Source organism: Nansenia antarctica (assembly GCF_963989245.1).
Source record: "Nansenia antarctica genome assembly, chromosome: 10".
Classification (NCBI taxonomy): Eukaryota; Metazoa; Chordata; class Actinopteri; order Argentiniformes; family Microstomatidae; genus Nansenia; species Nansenia antarctica.
Genome location: NC_137680.1, coordinates 2,712,087 through 2,726,917, shown reverse-complemented (window position 1 = coordinate 2,726,917; position 14,831 = coordinate 2,712,087). Strand labels below are relative to the sequence as shown.

The 14,831-nt window shown below is 46.3% G+C and overlaps 1 protein-coding gene across 2 annotated transcripts; it reads right to left on the bottom strand.

The window, feature by feature from the left end:
* Positions 1-649: 649 nt before the first annotated feature.
* Positions 650-14,166, bottom strand: LOC308165923 (glycoprotein endo-alpha-1,2-mannosidase-like protein; the record flags this gene model as incomplete). 2 transcript variants are annotated; one of them, XM_080540114.1, is made up of 4 exons in its annotated part: positions 650-1,286; positions 1,649-1,750; positions 11,924-12,050; positions 13,659-14,166. In XM_080540114.1, the coding sequence occupies 4 exons, from the start codon at positions 14,164-14,166 to the stop codon at positions 650-652; spliced, it is 1,374 nt and encodes a 457-aa protein (XP_080396240.1). The 2 variants fall into 2 exon arrangements, with proteins under 2 accessions (XP_080396240.1, XP_080396241.1); XM_080540115.1 differs by having other exon boundaries at positions 1,649-1,725; positions 11,941-12,050.
* Positions 14,167-14,831: the final 665 nt, after the last annotated feature.

Sequence of the window (14,831 nt, the reverse complement as noted above, 5' to 3'; positions counted from 1 at the left end):
GCTGAGGACAGAGATGATGCAGGGAGGAGGGAAGGGGGGTCTCTGCTGAGGACAGAGATGACGCAGGGAGGAGGGAAGGGGGGTCTCTGCTGAGGACAGAGATGACGCAGGGAGGAGGGAAGGGGGGTCTCTGCTGAGGACAGAGATGATGCAGGGAGGAGGGAAGGGGGGTCTCTGCTGAGGACAGAGATGACGCAGGGAGGAGGGAAGGGGGGTCTCTGCTGAGGACAGAGATGACGCAGGGAGGAGGGAAGGGGGGTCTCTGCTGAGGACAGAGATGATGCAGGGAGGAGGGAAGGGGGGTCTCTGCTGAGGACAGAGATGATGCAGGGAGGAGGGAAGGGGGGTCTCTGCTGAGGACAGAGATGACGCAGGGAGGAGGGAAGGGGGGTCTCTGCTGTCACTGACAGTATGAAGTGAACCCCATAATGACACTTTTCTCTAAAAAGAGATCAATCAAGAGGACTCCCCGTCTATCTATCTCACTCTCTCTGACGCACACACACACAGAAACACTCCCAGAGGTCCATAGTCTGAAACCCTGCACACAAACTTTCTCAGACGTCGACTTGTCTTGCATACACCTCCATATTAATTCTTCTTTGCAAACAAACACACACACACAAACACACACAGTGTCACTGTCAGCTCACATGAGCCACTGCTGCTTCTCCTTGTTGAACTGCTCCGCCCACCTCCTGGTGAGCTCCAGGTAGAGTTCGGGCCGGTGCGGCTGGTAGTCCAGGTACAGGCGGGTCACCGTCTTCTTGGCCACGGCCCGCTCGATCTGCGTGCCCTCGTGCCACTCGTTGAACGAAGTGATGGTGACGATCTCCGGCCGCACCGTCAGCGCCGCCTGCAGGGCCGTCTCGTAGTAGCGTCCGTTGACGCGGTTGCGCGTGTTGTGGTTGTTCCACGGCCGGACGCTGGTGTCGATGTAGCCGGGCCCGGCGCTGGGCACGAACAGCAGGTTGTTGCCGTCGCAGAAAGCCTTGACGGCCTTCCAGTTCTGGTGCGAGGAGCCGAAGGAGAAGCCGTTGGAGGCGAAGTAGGTGTACATGCCGTCGAAGCCGCCCGCCAGGATGTCGTGCTTGTGGCGCTCCTCCACGATCAGGGCGACGAAGACGCCGTCGTAGGCCGAGCCCCGCAGGCTGTGCGACCCGGCGGGGGTCAGGAGGTCGGACCAGGCCTCGGGCGGGGTCAGGTACGAGTCGTAGACGTAGAACAGAGGCAGGACTTTCCCCGTGCCGGAGGTGAACTTGTAGAAGGCTCCGTGGTCCCCATACCTTTTAATAATATAAACAAAAAAATATTCAGTAAACAATGTGAATATTTTCATGGTTTTTGGCCAGTGACAATATGTTTGTATGCAAACCGAGTGTTGCACCCATCCAACACTCCATTTGAAAGCATTTTTCATTGGTAAATGAAATATTTATTTCAATGGATCTCTCTGATCGATGCTGAGTAAACCTATTCATTACAACTATTAGAAAGCTTTTTCGAAAGCATGAATGTTACATATCGCACTGTTAACTCTTAATGGGTGTCTTAATGGGTTTAGCTTTGTGTTCACTGACTCTATGAAGGATGACGTCCCCCCCTACTAGTATTCTCGTAGGCGAGAAGCCAAGCAAAGTACACCTACCTGTCTACGATGTACTTGATGTTGTCATGGACACTGTGGTCATTCCGTCCTCTGTAAGGCTGAAGGTGAAATGCAACCTTGGAAGACAATGACAAAAACAGTCTATGAACATTACATTATTGTTCCATATCTTTTTGACGAGTCTATGCTGCAGTCTATGGTGACCTTAGTTGGTATCACTGGCGGACTCAGGGGGGGGGCAGGGGGGGTGACCGCCCCTCCTGGTGCCCCCACGGTTGAAAAACCTCTGTCTTAAGTGCCCTTTTGAGTGGCGAAAATGAGAGGACGTGCCCTATTGGTGCCCCTCCAATGGTCTAAACTTGACCATGTGCCCCCACAGTTGAAAAACGTCTGTCTTAAGTGCCCTTTTGAGTGGCGAAAATGAGAGGACGTGCCCTATTGGTGCCGCTCCAATGGTCTAAACTTGACCATGTGCCCCCACAGTTGAAAAACGTCTGTCTTAAGTGCCCTTTTGAGTGGCGAAAATGAGAGGACGTGCCCTATTGGTGCCCCTCCAATGGTCTAAACTTGACCATGTGCCCCCACAGTTGAAAAACGTCGCACTAAAGTGCCCTTTTGAGAGGCAAAATTAGAGGATGTGCCCTACTGGCTGCCCTACCAATGGTCTAAACTTGACTATGTGCACTGATGGGGTCCCATGTTGTGCAGTAGGTGCCCTTTTTTTCTTTTCGCCCCCCCTGCCCTTCAAACAACCTGAGTCCGCCACTGGCTGCAGTCTATGGCGACCTTAGTTGTTATTGACCCAAACCACAAAATTCCCAGGGAGCATTCCCACTAGGAAAGGTGCTAGGAGCTGAAGCGTGTACAGCTGTCTCATTGGGGTATTCATTGCGGCCCAATCAAAAACCTGAGAACACGCTAGGAGAGTCTAACAGACCACAAGCACCAACATGGGGCTGCTCTAACCCGTTAACATGGTGCTATATGGCTGCTCTAACCCGTTAACATGGGCTGTATGGCTGCTCTAACCCCGTTAACATGGGCTATATGGCTGCTCTAACCCGTTAACATGGGCTGTATGGCTGCTCTAACCCGTTAACATGGGCTATATGGCTGCTCTAACCCGTTAACATGGGCTGTATGGCTGCTCTAACACGTTAACATGGCTGTATGGCTGCTCTAACCCGTTAACATGGGCTGTATGGCTGCTCTAACCCCGTTAACATGGGCTATATGGCTGCTCTAACCCCGTTAACATGGGCAAAATGGCTGCTCTAACCCCGTTAACATGGGCTATATGGCTGCCCTAACCCGTTAACATGGGCTATATGGCTGCTCTAACCCGTTAACATGGGCTGTATGGCTGCTCTAATCCCGTTAACATGGGCTATATGGCTGCTCTAACCCCGTTAACATGGGCTATATGGCTGCTCTAACCCCGTTAACATGGGCTATATGGCTGCTCTAACCCGTTAACATGGGCTATATGGCTGCTCTAACCCGTTAACATGGGCTATATGTCTGCTCTAACCTGTTAACATGGGCTATATGGCTGCTCTAACCTGTTAACATGGGCTGTATGGCTGCTCTAACCTGTTAACATGGGCTGTATGGCTGCTCTAACCTGTTAACATGGGCTATATGGCTGCTCTAACCCCGTTAACATGGGCTATATGGCTGCTCTAACCCCGTTAACATGGGCTATATGGCTGCTCTAACCCGTTAACATGGGCTATATGGCTGCTCTAACCCGTTAACATGGGCTATATGTCTGCTCTAACCTGTTAACATGGGCTGTATGGCTGCTCTAACCTGTTAACATGGGCTGTATGGCTGCTCTAACCTGTTAACATGGGCTATATGGCTGCTCTAACCTGTTAACATGGCTGTGTGGCTGCTCTAACCTGTTAACATGGGCTGTATGGCGGCTCTAACCCGTTAACATGGGCTGTATGGCTGCTCTGACCCGTTAACATGGGCTGTATGGCTGCTCTGACCCGTTAACATGGGCTGTATGGCTGCTCTGACCCGTTAACATGGGCTGTATGGCTGCTCTGACCCGTTAACATGGCGCCGAAATGAAACGCACACTTGCTGCTCAGGTTGATGCAGGTTGATAGCAGTGTAAAGCTAAGTGTTTAAAGCTGTAAAGCAATTACTGTATAACAGTGTCACAGATAAGTACACAGAGTGAGGAAAAGCAAACAGCAACATTTTGTGAGCTTAGAATGATAAGGTTCTATCTCCGTTTAGGGTAGTTCAGAGATATTGAGCGTCAAAGTTTTGACATTCCATTATGTTTTGTGAGGTGGAACCTTTGTATTTTATGAATTACTAACTCAAAAATGTCAACATTTTAAAAATAACACCACACAGGCATTAATAAACACCTAATGGATCAGATTATGTAAAAAACTCAATTTTGACAAAAATGGAGATAGAACCTTATAATTCTAACGTCACGAAATGTCTGGAAGCTTCAATAGTTTTGTTAGATGTTCTATCTCTAAGACATCTGCCACCCAACTGGCTATTTTCCATGATGGGCAGAATGGCTGACAGTTATGAAATGAACACAAAAGTGCTTAATTCTTTTTTTTTTTACGGATAGAAAAGGAGAATTCCATAACTTTGAATAATATATGATGAAAGTGCAATGCTTTTCTTCTTTCGCTAGTGGAGTCCCGGGGGTAACAGTGCGGGGGGAGACAGGCTTTCTGAGTGGATGGATAGAGCCTTAGCAGAATGGAAGTCACACCTCACAGCCACACAATACGTTTCATGCTCGTATTGTAGATCCATCAATCCTGTCTTACACTTGATTAAATGTCTGTATGAGCTCTCATGTCTTCCCCCTGTAGCAGAAGAGGTGGCATTATCCAGTGACAAGTATGTTGCTATCGTTAGATAATTTCACATTAGCTGTGGAGAACATACAGTAGTGTGAAACATGACAAATCATGCGGTAGGTAGTGTATGCAGGTTTTCTATTTTTCATGAGTTGGAAATGGACTGACTTATATAGCGCCTTATTCCAAAGCACTTTACAATGGCCTCTCATTCACCCATTCACACACACATTTACACGCCAATGGCGACAAGCTACCATGCAAGGCGCCGGCCCGCTCACTGGGAGCAACTTGGGGTTCAGTGTCAAGGACACTTCGACATGTGGCCAGCCGGGGCTCAAACCGCCAACCTTGCGATCATTAGACGGCGGCTCTACCTCCTGCGCCACAGCCGCCACATGCTCTAGACTTGGGTTGGAGGGAGAGGGTTGGAGAGAGAGGGTTGGAGAGAGAGAGGGTTGGAGAGAGAGGGTTGGAGAGAGAGAGGGTTGGAGAGAGGGTTGGAGAGAGAGAGGGTTGGAGAGAGAGGGTTGGAGAGAGAGAGGGTTGGAGAGAGAGGGTTGGAGAGAGAGGGTTGGAGAGAGAGAGGGTTGGAGAGAGAGGGTTGGAGAGAGAGGGTTGGAGGGAGAGGGTTGGAGAGATTCAGATAACGTTTTAGAGAGAGAGGGTTGGAGAGAGAGGGTTGGAGAGAGAGGGTTGGAGGGAGAGAGGGTTGGAGAGAGAGGGTTGGAGAGAGAGAGGGTTGGAGAGAGAGAGGGTTGGAGAGAGAGAGGGTTGGAGAGAGAGGGTTGGAGAGAGAGGGTTGGAGGGAGAGAGGGTTGGAGAGAGAGGGTTGGAGGGAGAGAGGGTTGGAGAGAGAGGGTTGGAGCATCATTGAAATAGAAAACAGTGGCTTCTGCGCTCTCAGAAACTGCGCTCTCAGAAACAGTCGCCCTGGTAATGGAGCTCCTGGCGACAGAACAGGACAGCCCAGAGCACATTGACATTGAGGCTCTAACGCTAATGGATTAAAGTGATGCTGGTAAGGGAATTGGATGGGTAGAGCGAGATGTTTTCAACGGACGCTCTGCTGTATAGATAACGAGCTGGGGGAGAAAATCATTTCTGTCATTAATGGCAGCAGCTAAAGTACTTTGTTTGGTGTTGGATGACACTGCGCCTTTCAGTGCTTTCAGACACGTCTTTCTCCTGATCGAGCGTCGCATTTACATTTTTATTCGGAGCAGCCAGGACACAGGCCTGCTGAATAGGCCACTAGTCGTCTGCAATCACTGTCCAAAAAGAGAAGTGAAGGGACAACTCTTTTGCATAGTAATCTGATTGACATCTTAGTTTTAGGGTGCGTCAGTTAATGTGGACATCAGGGAGTAGCAACACTTTCTGTGGTAATTACTTTCCCCAAAGAGAAAGAGCTGTCTCCCCCCCCTCCTCGCTGTGGATGACTGCGGCTGCTGGAACAGCCAGCTCATTTTACATCGAGACGCCATTACGCAGCTAGCAATTTATGAGTAAATGAGACCGAGCAAAGTAAGAGCATTTCAATACGACATCGAGACACCAACAGAGATATCCCCCTAACAGAAGCACCAGAGCGTAGAATTGGCTGAATAGAATAGGAATTTAATGTATCACACTCTAACAAGCCCTATAGGAAGGGGGGATTTCAACCATACATTAAACTACCCAGACAACATTTCAAATGGAAACACACACACACATACAAGGCTATACCCTACTGAACATTGCCATTGAACAATAACAGAACATCATCTCATAACAGTTAACAATTAGTTCAATTTATGTTGGGTAATGCAAGCTAGATTGTCAACTTCTTCTTCTTATCAACATCCACTTCCAGCAGCAGCAGACAGGCCGTGTGTGACAGTATGTGAGAAGAAGCTGGGAGGAGGAGGCTGCAGGCTGTTCAGCGCATCTGGATTGTGGAAGCGCGGGGGGAAGTGTGCCTGATAGCATCGCCGCTTGGACACCCATATCCCCCCCCTCCCGCTGTGCAACATGCCCTACTTACTGACTGGAACATGTACGAGCCCCCCAGGGCCGGGGTTGTTCAGAGAGGCAGACTGAGTCATGGGACCCAGACCCACCACCACACCCCCTCTGCTACGGACCCGCTCTCAGATCAGATCAGACACCCCTGGGCCAAAGGACAGGAGGATCAGACCCCCCTGGGCCAAAGGACAGGAGGATCAGACCCCCCTGGGCCAAAGGGCAGCCAGTTAGTCTCATCCCACGGTTCTCTCTCTCAAATCCCAGTGCGCTCCCAGTGCTCAATCAGCTCTGTGGAATTGAGTATTGGTATTGATGAGTACTGTTCTTACATAAAACAAAAGCAGGGGGCGCTTAGGTGGCGTAGCGGGTTAAGCGTTGACCATGTAACCGCAGGGTCCCCGGTTTGATTCCAGCCGCGGGTTTATCCTGCTTGTGATCCCTTCTCTCTCTCTCACCCATCCTTCCTGTCTAAAATCTCTACTGTATCTGTCAATAAAATGAAAAATATGAAGAAAAAAAAAACAGCCTGTTCTCCGCAAGGTCACCTGTTGTGTCGGCTTGCAGAGACAGACAGTGAGACAGACAGACAGACAGTGAGCCTCCAAATGACTTCTGGGTCGAGATGACCTGACGTGAGGTCACATGTTCTTGAGTGTGTCAGTACTATAGACAGTATCTGGTCAGTACTATAGACAGTATCTGGTCAGCGTTTGCAAGGACTCGGTACATGAGGCTTAAGCATTTCTGACGGCATTTCAGCCCACGACGTCATAGGCAGAGCTTGGTAGAGTGCTTTGTCAAGTGGCGAGTTATGAAGGATCTGTAACCCCCCGCACATTGTAGGGGTCCCCCTCAGCTCAGAACATAGTGATGATTAGACAACATAATTTCAACTTCAGACAACATAGTTTCAACTGCGACAGATTGGACAGGACAGGGAGGAAGTGGTAGACAGAGAGATGGACTGACGAAGCAGGTTAGCATGTCAGACAGTCACTTGGAGGATTAGTGACTAAAGCAGCTTAATGCTGTCCATGTCTGTTTGTTTTTCCCTTTGAAATTGCCTCCCTATCTCTCTCTCTCTCTCTCTTTCTCTCTCCTCTCTCTCTCTCTCTCTTTCTCTCTCCTCTCTCTCTCTCTCTCTCTCTCTCTCTCTCTCTCTCTCTCTCTCTTGATAAGGCTGAACTGCTTTCATCAATCTTTCACGTATTACTATTTATCTTTATGTATGTATCCAGTACACCTTGAAAAGGTCACACTTTTTTGGACTGCGCATAAACAATAATGCAAACTTTTGCTCCAAAGCATCTCTCAGACAGGCCTTTACTTTAGAATGCACGGTAAAATGCAAGGGACCCATGTTAAACAATGGAACTCAAGGTGAGGGTGCCACTGAGCCTAGATGCCTGAAGTTCCCTGCGAATGCCCCACCTCAGCATGATATATAAGATGAAGAGCCACAATTACAATTAATCTTAGTTAGCCTTTGTTATATAATGACCAGGGCGATTCTAATACAAGAGGGGCTTGTTTTAATTGCATTCCGAAATTTGCATTAGTGCAAAAATGATCAGAGCCAGAATTAACTTTTTCTACTGTCAGCAGTTTGGGAAGATTTATGCAATCAAGACACTCCCGCGACCGAAGTTAGATGTCCTTGTGATTCAGTGGGAGTTTGAAGGAGCTGGTCAAAGAGGAAATGGGGCCGGTAGAAGAGGATACTTTAGCAGAGTACTACACACATATTTACATTCTGACACAAAGTTATTTACGGTATCATTACCAACTCACTCTGGCCTGCTTTACTTTTCACTGTTGTCTATTTCACAATAGCTGCTTCTCCGTGGAGAGACAATGGACTGGACTTATATAGCGCCTTTATCCAAAGCGCTTTACAACAGCCTCTAATTCACCCATTCACACACACATTCACACACCAATGGCGGCCAAGCTGCCATGCAAGGCGCCGGCCGGCCCCGCTCACTGGGAGCAATTTGGGGTTCAGTGTCTTGCCCAAGGACACTTCGACATGTGGCCAGCTGGGGCTCGACCCGCCGACCTGCCGATCTGCCAACCTTGCGATCATTAGACGGCGGCTCTATCTCCTGAGACACACCCCAAACAAGAACAATGGCGCTTCTGATTTCTTTTGATTCCACCACGGAATGCGTAAGATTAGAACCTCTGCATGCAGAACAACCACTGCATTCCAAGGAAACCGTTATTTTCTTGCAGTTCACTTCTTGCTTTACAGCCCTGTTAATGTGCCAGGTGTGCTAATGTAATGCTAGTACAAAAAGGCACCCCTTTTCATTTCCCCCTTCTGCTAGCACTATGCCTATGTCTAACCATCTCAGATGCGTATTGTGTGCTTAATCTTGACTTCTTTTTCCCACGCTCCGGCACAGACACACATTTTTTTCCTCCCTGTAGCGGAAAAGGCTAAAGAAACAAGCTGCATCTCAGAGCAGACAGCCGTGACTCTCTAGCATGCTAGCTAGCCTGCCATAACGGCTGGGCTTCATCATCATAGAAGTCTTGTGTGAAGACTAGATGACTTGTTTGTTATCGACCTCAGTCTTATGAGCACAGAGAACAAAGCATCTTTCATCTGGCAGAGGCGTCAAGCCCTTAGGGGGCACAAGGGCATCCCCCCCCCCCCCCCCCTCCCCATATTCAACCTTTTTATCATCATTATTATTTTATAGATCTGGGAGGGCTAGGGTTTTTATTTTAGACATAAATCTGTAGTATTATAGATTGCAGGACGTTTTGGTGTTAGAAACATTTTAAATTGTCCAGCTTCGAGAGAGGGGACAGCCCCCCTGACTCCCCTGATGTAGATTCATCAAATAAATAAAGAAAATTCCCAACTCTTATCCCTCTGGTTGTGACTCACAGTTAATTACATAAGTACTGTACAAATTGTGACGGTGATCACTACTGTTTTACTTCTTTAAAAATCATTGAGTAATGATTTAATGTACCATCCTCTGATTCCAACAGTAACACAATAACACAGCCCACATCAAGAAAATGAACATAGTTTAGTCTTTAACTATTCTTTCTTATAAAAAAAGGAGCTTTGATGGTTATGGTATGACAGTTAGAGACTCACACACACCCCAGCTGGTTTACTTTGTTTAAATGTGCTGGGGGGTGTTGAGCAAACACTGGCAGTGAATTATTGATGGCACCTAACTGGAGAGAAGGGAGCGCTTACATGCATGTCTCTCTCATCACACTGACCTCCAAATTCATTCACACAGACACAAGGTTCGCAGTGCCTTGTAACAGCTCTTAGCAGTCACACAAACACAGTTTTTGACAGTCAGACACACACACACACACACACACACACAAATCATATTGCCCTAACACAGCTATCTACTGACACACATATACTACATAACCCAAAGTTGTTATGAAATAGCTTTGACATACATTCACAAACTATCTCCACGACAGCTAATCTACGTACACACATTGTACAGACACACACTGCTCATGGCTTACATATATATAGGCTTACATGTACATATATATATAGATATAGATATAGATATAGATATACAACTCAATCTGCCCTGCAGTTGTTTATGAAGACACACATAATGCTTTCACTTATGTCCTCTCAGACGCTGCCGTGATCAAGCCACAGCTGTTGTCACATAACATTCATCATCAATGGAGATCTTTGAATAGAGTTGCTTTGTCTCTCTGCATCTGAAGTGCATATGATGTTACGCTTATCACGTTACGAAGGAGAGAGAGCCCCTCTAAAAGTTTCATGAGCCCCGAAGCAGTGAGTGACAGGAGGCAGAGGGACCAGTCAAATCATCGATGTAGTTCAGTTCTTTTCCCCGGGATGGTATGGTATTTTTCTGACCTAATTGGCTTTTTGGTCATGTGGTTCCCTGATGTGTTCTCTCTCCTGCTCATTCAGCCTGTACAGACAACTGGTCCCGCTGAAGCTTTCTGTCCCCCTGCGCTCTGATGTTAGACATGCCATCATCTGCTGAAGCTTTCTGTCCCCCCTGTGCTCTGATGTTAGACATGCCATCATCTGCTGCTCAATTCCGGCATGCGTTCCCCAAAGTACCAAGTCATGTAGGTTAATCCAGCAGGAGTTCTACCTCACTGCCTTTCAAACCCCCCCACCCCCACCCCCAGAGAAAGAGGCTTCTGTTTATAGTATACGGTTCAGTGACGGAAACTTAACATGTCAGTCTTACTGTAACGCTATGGACTTCGGTTTTTACATTTTAAAGTCGGACTGAAATGGAAATAACTAAATGATGCTCATAGTAATGCCCTAACTTGTTTTTAAATTGTAATTCTTGACATTCAAAAGGTAAGTTTCATATCTAATTTTTCTCAGAAATAATGACACTATAAATCAATCAATAAATCCACTAACATTCTCTTGAAATTGCCTAAGGTGACCACGGCCTCCAGCTTCAGTTCCTCCTGAAGGCCATTCCAAGAGGACGGGACCTGAATGCTGAAAGCCCTTCTCCCAGAAACTGTGAAAGGAATAGGGAACCTCCGAAACTAGCCAGTCTTGGGCTCTTGTGGGTGATAATTCTTTCCATTAAATTAGATTTTCTATATGTAATTTTAAAATTAAGATCATCATCAATATACTGTAGATGCCCAGATATGTCTAATGAAAAACTCGCTCATTTGGGCACCACCCCAATGTAGATATTCATAAATCATGAGATGCATTTTTTTCTGAGACCAATAACATGGTACTTGTTTTTTCTTGCATTACGTACCAATTTCAATGTAACAAGGGTTTTCTAAACAGCAGTAAACGCAGCCTGAAGCTCAGACTTTAAGGGAAACAGAAAGTACTACATACAAATGGAGGTCACAGTTTAGAAGACCCGATATTGTTTATACAGTATGAATAGTAAAAAAGGATTGTACCAAGAATCGAGCCTTGTGGGACACCATTTGTTCTATCCACAATACCTGATTTAACACCATCAGAAGATATACATTGTGTTCTATATCTGTTAAATAGTTTTCAAACCATCTCCTACATGAAGCCTGGTCGAGATCTATTTCACTGCATATGACCACTAGTGAAATATGTGCTTCAGGTCTGTATACTTACACACTATACTCATGTCAGGACTGAGTGTCAGTCTAATAATGATACTTTTAATATTAGAAAACTGAGCCTAAAGCCTGCATCTCGTGAGCTTAGAATGATAAGGTTATATCTCCGTTTAGGGCAGTTCAGAGATATTGAACGTCAAAGTTTTTACATTCCATTATGTTTTGTGAGATGGAACCTTTGTATTTTATGAATTACTAACTCAAAAATGTCAACATTTTTAAAATAACACCACACAGGCATTAATAAACACCTAATGGATCAGATTATGTAAAAAAACTCAATGTTGACAAAAATTGAGATAGAACCTTATGATTCTAACATCATGATCTGTCTGTTCTAACCTTGAGGTTGTGTCTGTGAGCAGCGTCGAGGATAGCTGGTACCAGGTCTTCTGTGGGTTCCCCGTTGTCATCAGCCACGCCCGGAGGATACCAGGACAGAACCAGAACCCCTAAAACAATAATACAAACAAACTATAAACGACAAGTTTACTCTATGCCTCTAAGACACAATAACGTTTAGGTTGGCAAATTATAACCGCACACCTCTGATTCTGATTCTTCCATTCTGACCCTCAGAAAACCCTGTTCTGCTGGATTTCAATCATGTTGGTTACCATAGATTTTTTGTGTGACATTGAAAGTGTCATTGCTGACAGGTGTACTGTATGTACATCCCTTCAGGATTATTTTTTATTCCGATGTATATTGTATAAAGCTTTGTTTGGAATACACTGCTTGTGGTTTGTTTTTGTGTATCACTTCAGTTATGTGTTAGACAGCATGAGTGATGTCTTGATTCTGTTTGATAAAATATGCGCATGCCGTCCAACAGGCAGTGAATCTTTCGATACTCTCTGGCTTCACCATAAGAATTAGTATCTCACAGCACAACCCGCATACTTTGTGACAGCGCGTAGTAATTTCTTTGTGTCTGGCTGGCTGGGCATGCTTGCACACACTCTGATGAAGTGAAATGGCTTCACATCAAACACTGTTGTTTTCATAAAGCCAAGCAGCTACTGGCACATGAAGTATGAAAGTATGCACTCAGGGTTAATTCATCAACATGACCACTTGCTCCGAAGGCTGCGTGGAATACTTGATTACAATATCTAAATAGCCATGTATGGGTGTATTAAAAAGTTATGAGCTCGCTATTTCATTTTATTAATGGAGCCCCTGAGGAGTAGGCTAGTGTCAGACTATCAGTCAACGAGGCAACGGATGTTATTTAGAATTTCGCTCTGTCTTTGTGCCAGTTGCTCTAATTAAATTGACTCTTTTTAACTGCACACATTGTGTTGGCTTCCCTATGTTCCATCTGTCACAGCTGACAGTATAGGGGGAAGGGGGTTAAGGCACACAATGTCATTACGGATGACGTGCAATGACCAATTTACCCGGGGCTGCATCATTTGGCTGTGCCATCGTTTGGCAAATTATCAACCAACTCTATTGGTTTATACCATCCTATGTGTTTACTTTTAACCTTTTTTCACTTAGTGGAAAAAAACTACTATTTCAGACACCTTTCTTGTAGACATAGTGGAACGGAGACCTACAGTAATTGCAGCATTGTGGGGTCAATGTAGATTGACCTTTGAACTATCTAGTAGCCTATACTCTCAGATTTCTGCATGTGCTAAAAGGAGATTAAAAAAAGACTTGCTAGACCCGCCTATAGGTCCAATTTTGGGCAATGCCTTTTAGTTGTGTTTATGACATTATCTATAAGTATACATACAATGCAAAGATATCACTTTTCTTGCAATATTCTTCTTAAACATTCACACAGTAATTACTGTGTCGTGATAATCCGGTTGGAAAAGGCTTTAGTCGTGTTGGAGCGTGTGGAGCTGTCCACTGTGTGGGTGCTGAAGTATGAAGCTCCATGATAGAGCGCAAGAGAAACGATTGTTTGCAAAGTTGCTGAAGTCGGCGGTTGCAAAAACCAACTGCTAAACTAATCCAGTCTAATCTGATTTTGACAATTTTTTTGCCATGTAAATCAGGAAATCAGTACTTTTAAAATAACCCACTGCACCTTTGCACTCTACCTGCTGCAGCCGCTCCGATCTGCTCCATGTGCGACTCCAACACGTCCTGGTCTCTGGAGCTGTACGGACCCAGCTGAGGGTAGAAGCTGGAGCCGATGTCCTCCGGTGGCATGTGCCTCCCTTTCGGATAGCTGGCGGCTATCTTGGGGTCCCAGTGTGGCACCAGGACGTGGTCCCAGTGCATGTATTTCCCGTCCATGTGTGGAGTCCCGTACCACACGTAGTAGAAGATGTGGACGTCGTAGAATATGATTCCTTCAGGGCCAGAGTTGGAGAGAACTCCTTGGCCGTTGCCGACAGCTTGACTCGGGGTGACACCACCCGCGTCTTGGGACACGGAGCGCCGGTCCACCTTCCCCGGCGCAAACATCGGCAAAAGGTCCAACCCCGGGGCCATATCAGAGAAGCCATCCGGGCCATTAAGTGTCCTTAAGCCCATCATGGTTCCAAACACGAACAGTGTGAACAGGAACAGAGCTATGCATGCTTTCTTCCGCAGTCTGGCCATGGTGAATCAAATGTTTCACAGAGGCAATGCTTCCCCCTGGAGCGAAACGCGGTGTACGTGATGGAGTAACCTCCTAAATGCGTAAACAAGACCTACTGTATCCGCTCTCTCTCTCGCTTACTGTTAACAGTTAACTCACAACTCTGAACCCTCGATAAGTCTAGTGTAGGCTAGCCTTCTAGAAGCAATTATTTACAACAGACATAGAACACCTATAAATAACCTGTCATAGGCTAAATGGATCTTGTGGAAATATAAGTTTAAGATTAAAAACAGTTACATGATTGCGCACGATCCCGTTAGATTAGATGACGCAGTGACATTTGGTATATGCAGTTCTGCGGTTACGGGAATAAAGTTTCATAAATTCGCGCTGTGGAAAATCTGAGGATAAGATTCAGATCCCTCGGATAAGATTCCTTGCGGTTCGATTCAATGAGTTACCGGTTCAAGCCTTCTCCTTGTTGTGGAGCAGGGTAATAGGCTACTGATAGAATGTCTCTATACTTAATACAGATAGCCGCCCCCCATCCTGCCCCCACCCCCCACCCTCTTATTTCTCTCGTCGTTGCAAGAGATCTCCTACCACAACGCTTTGCGTTACGTTCACAAGTGTAGGCTTAACCCACGTAACACGAAACGCGTATAAGCTGCATTTCAGCTCA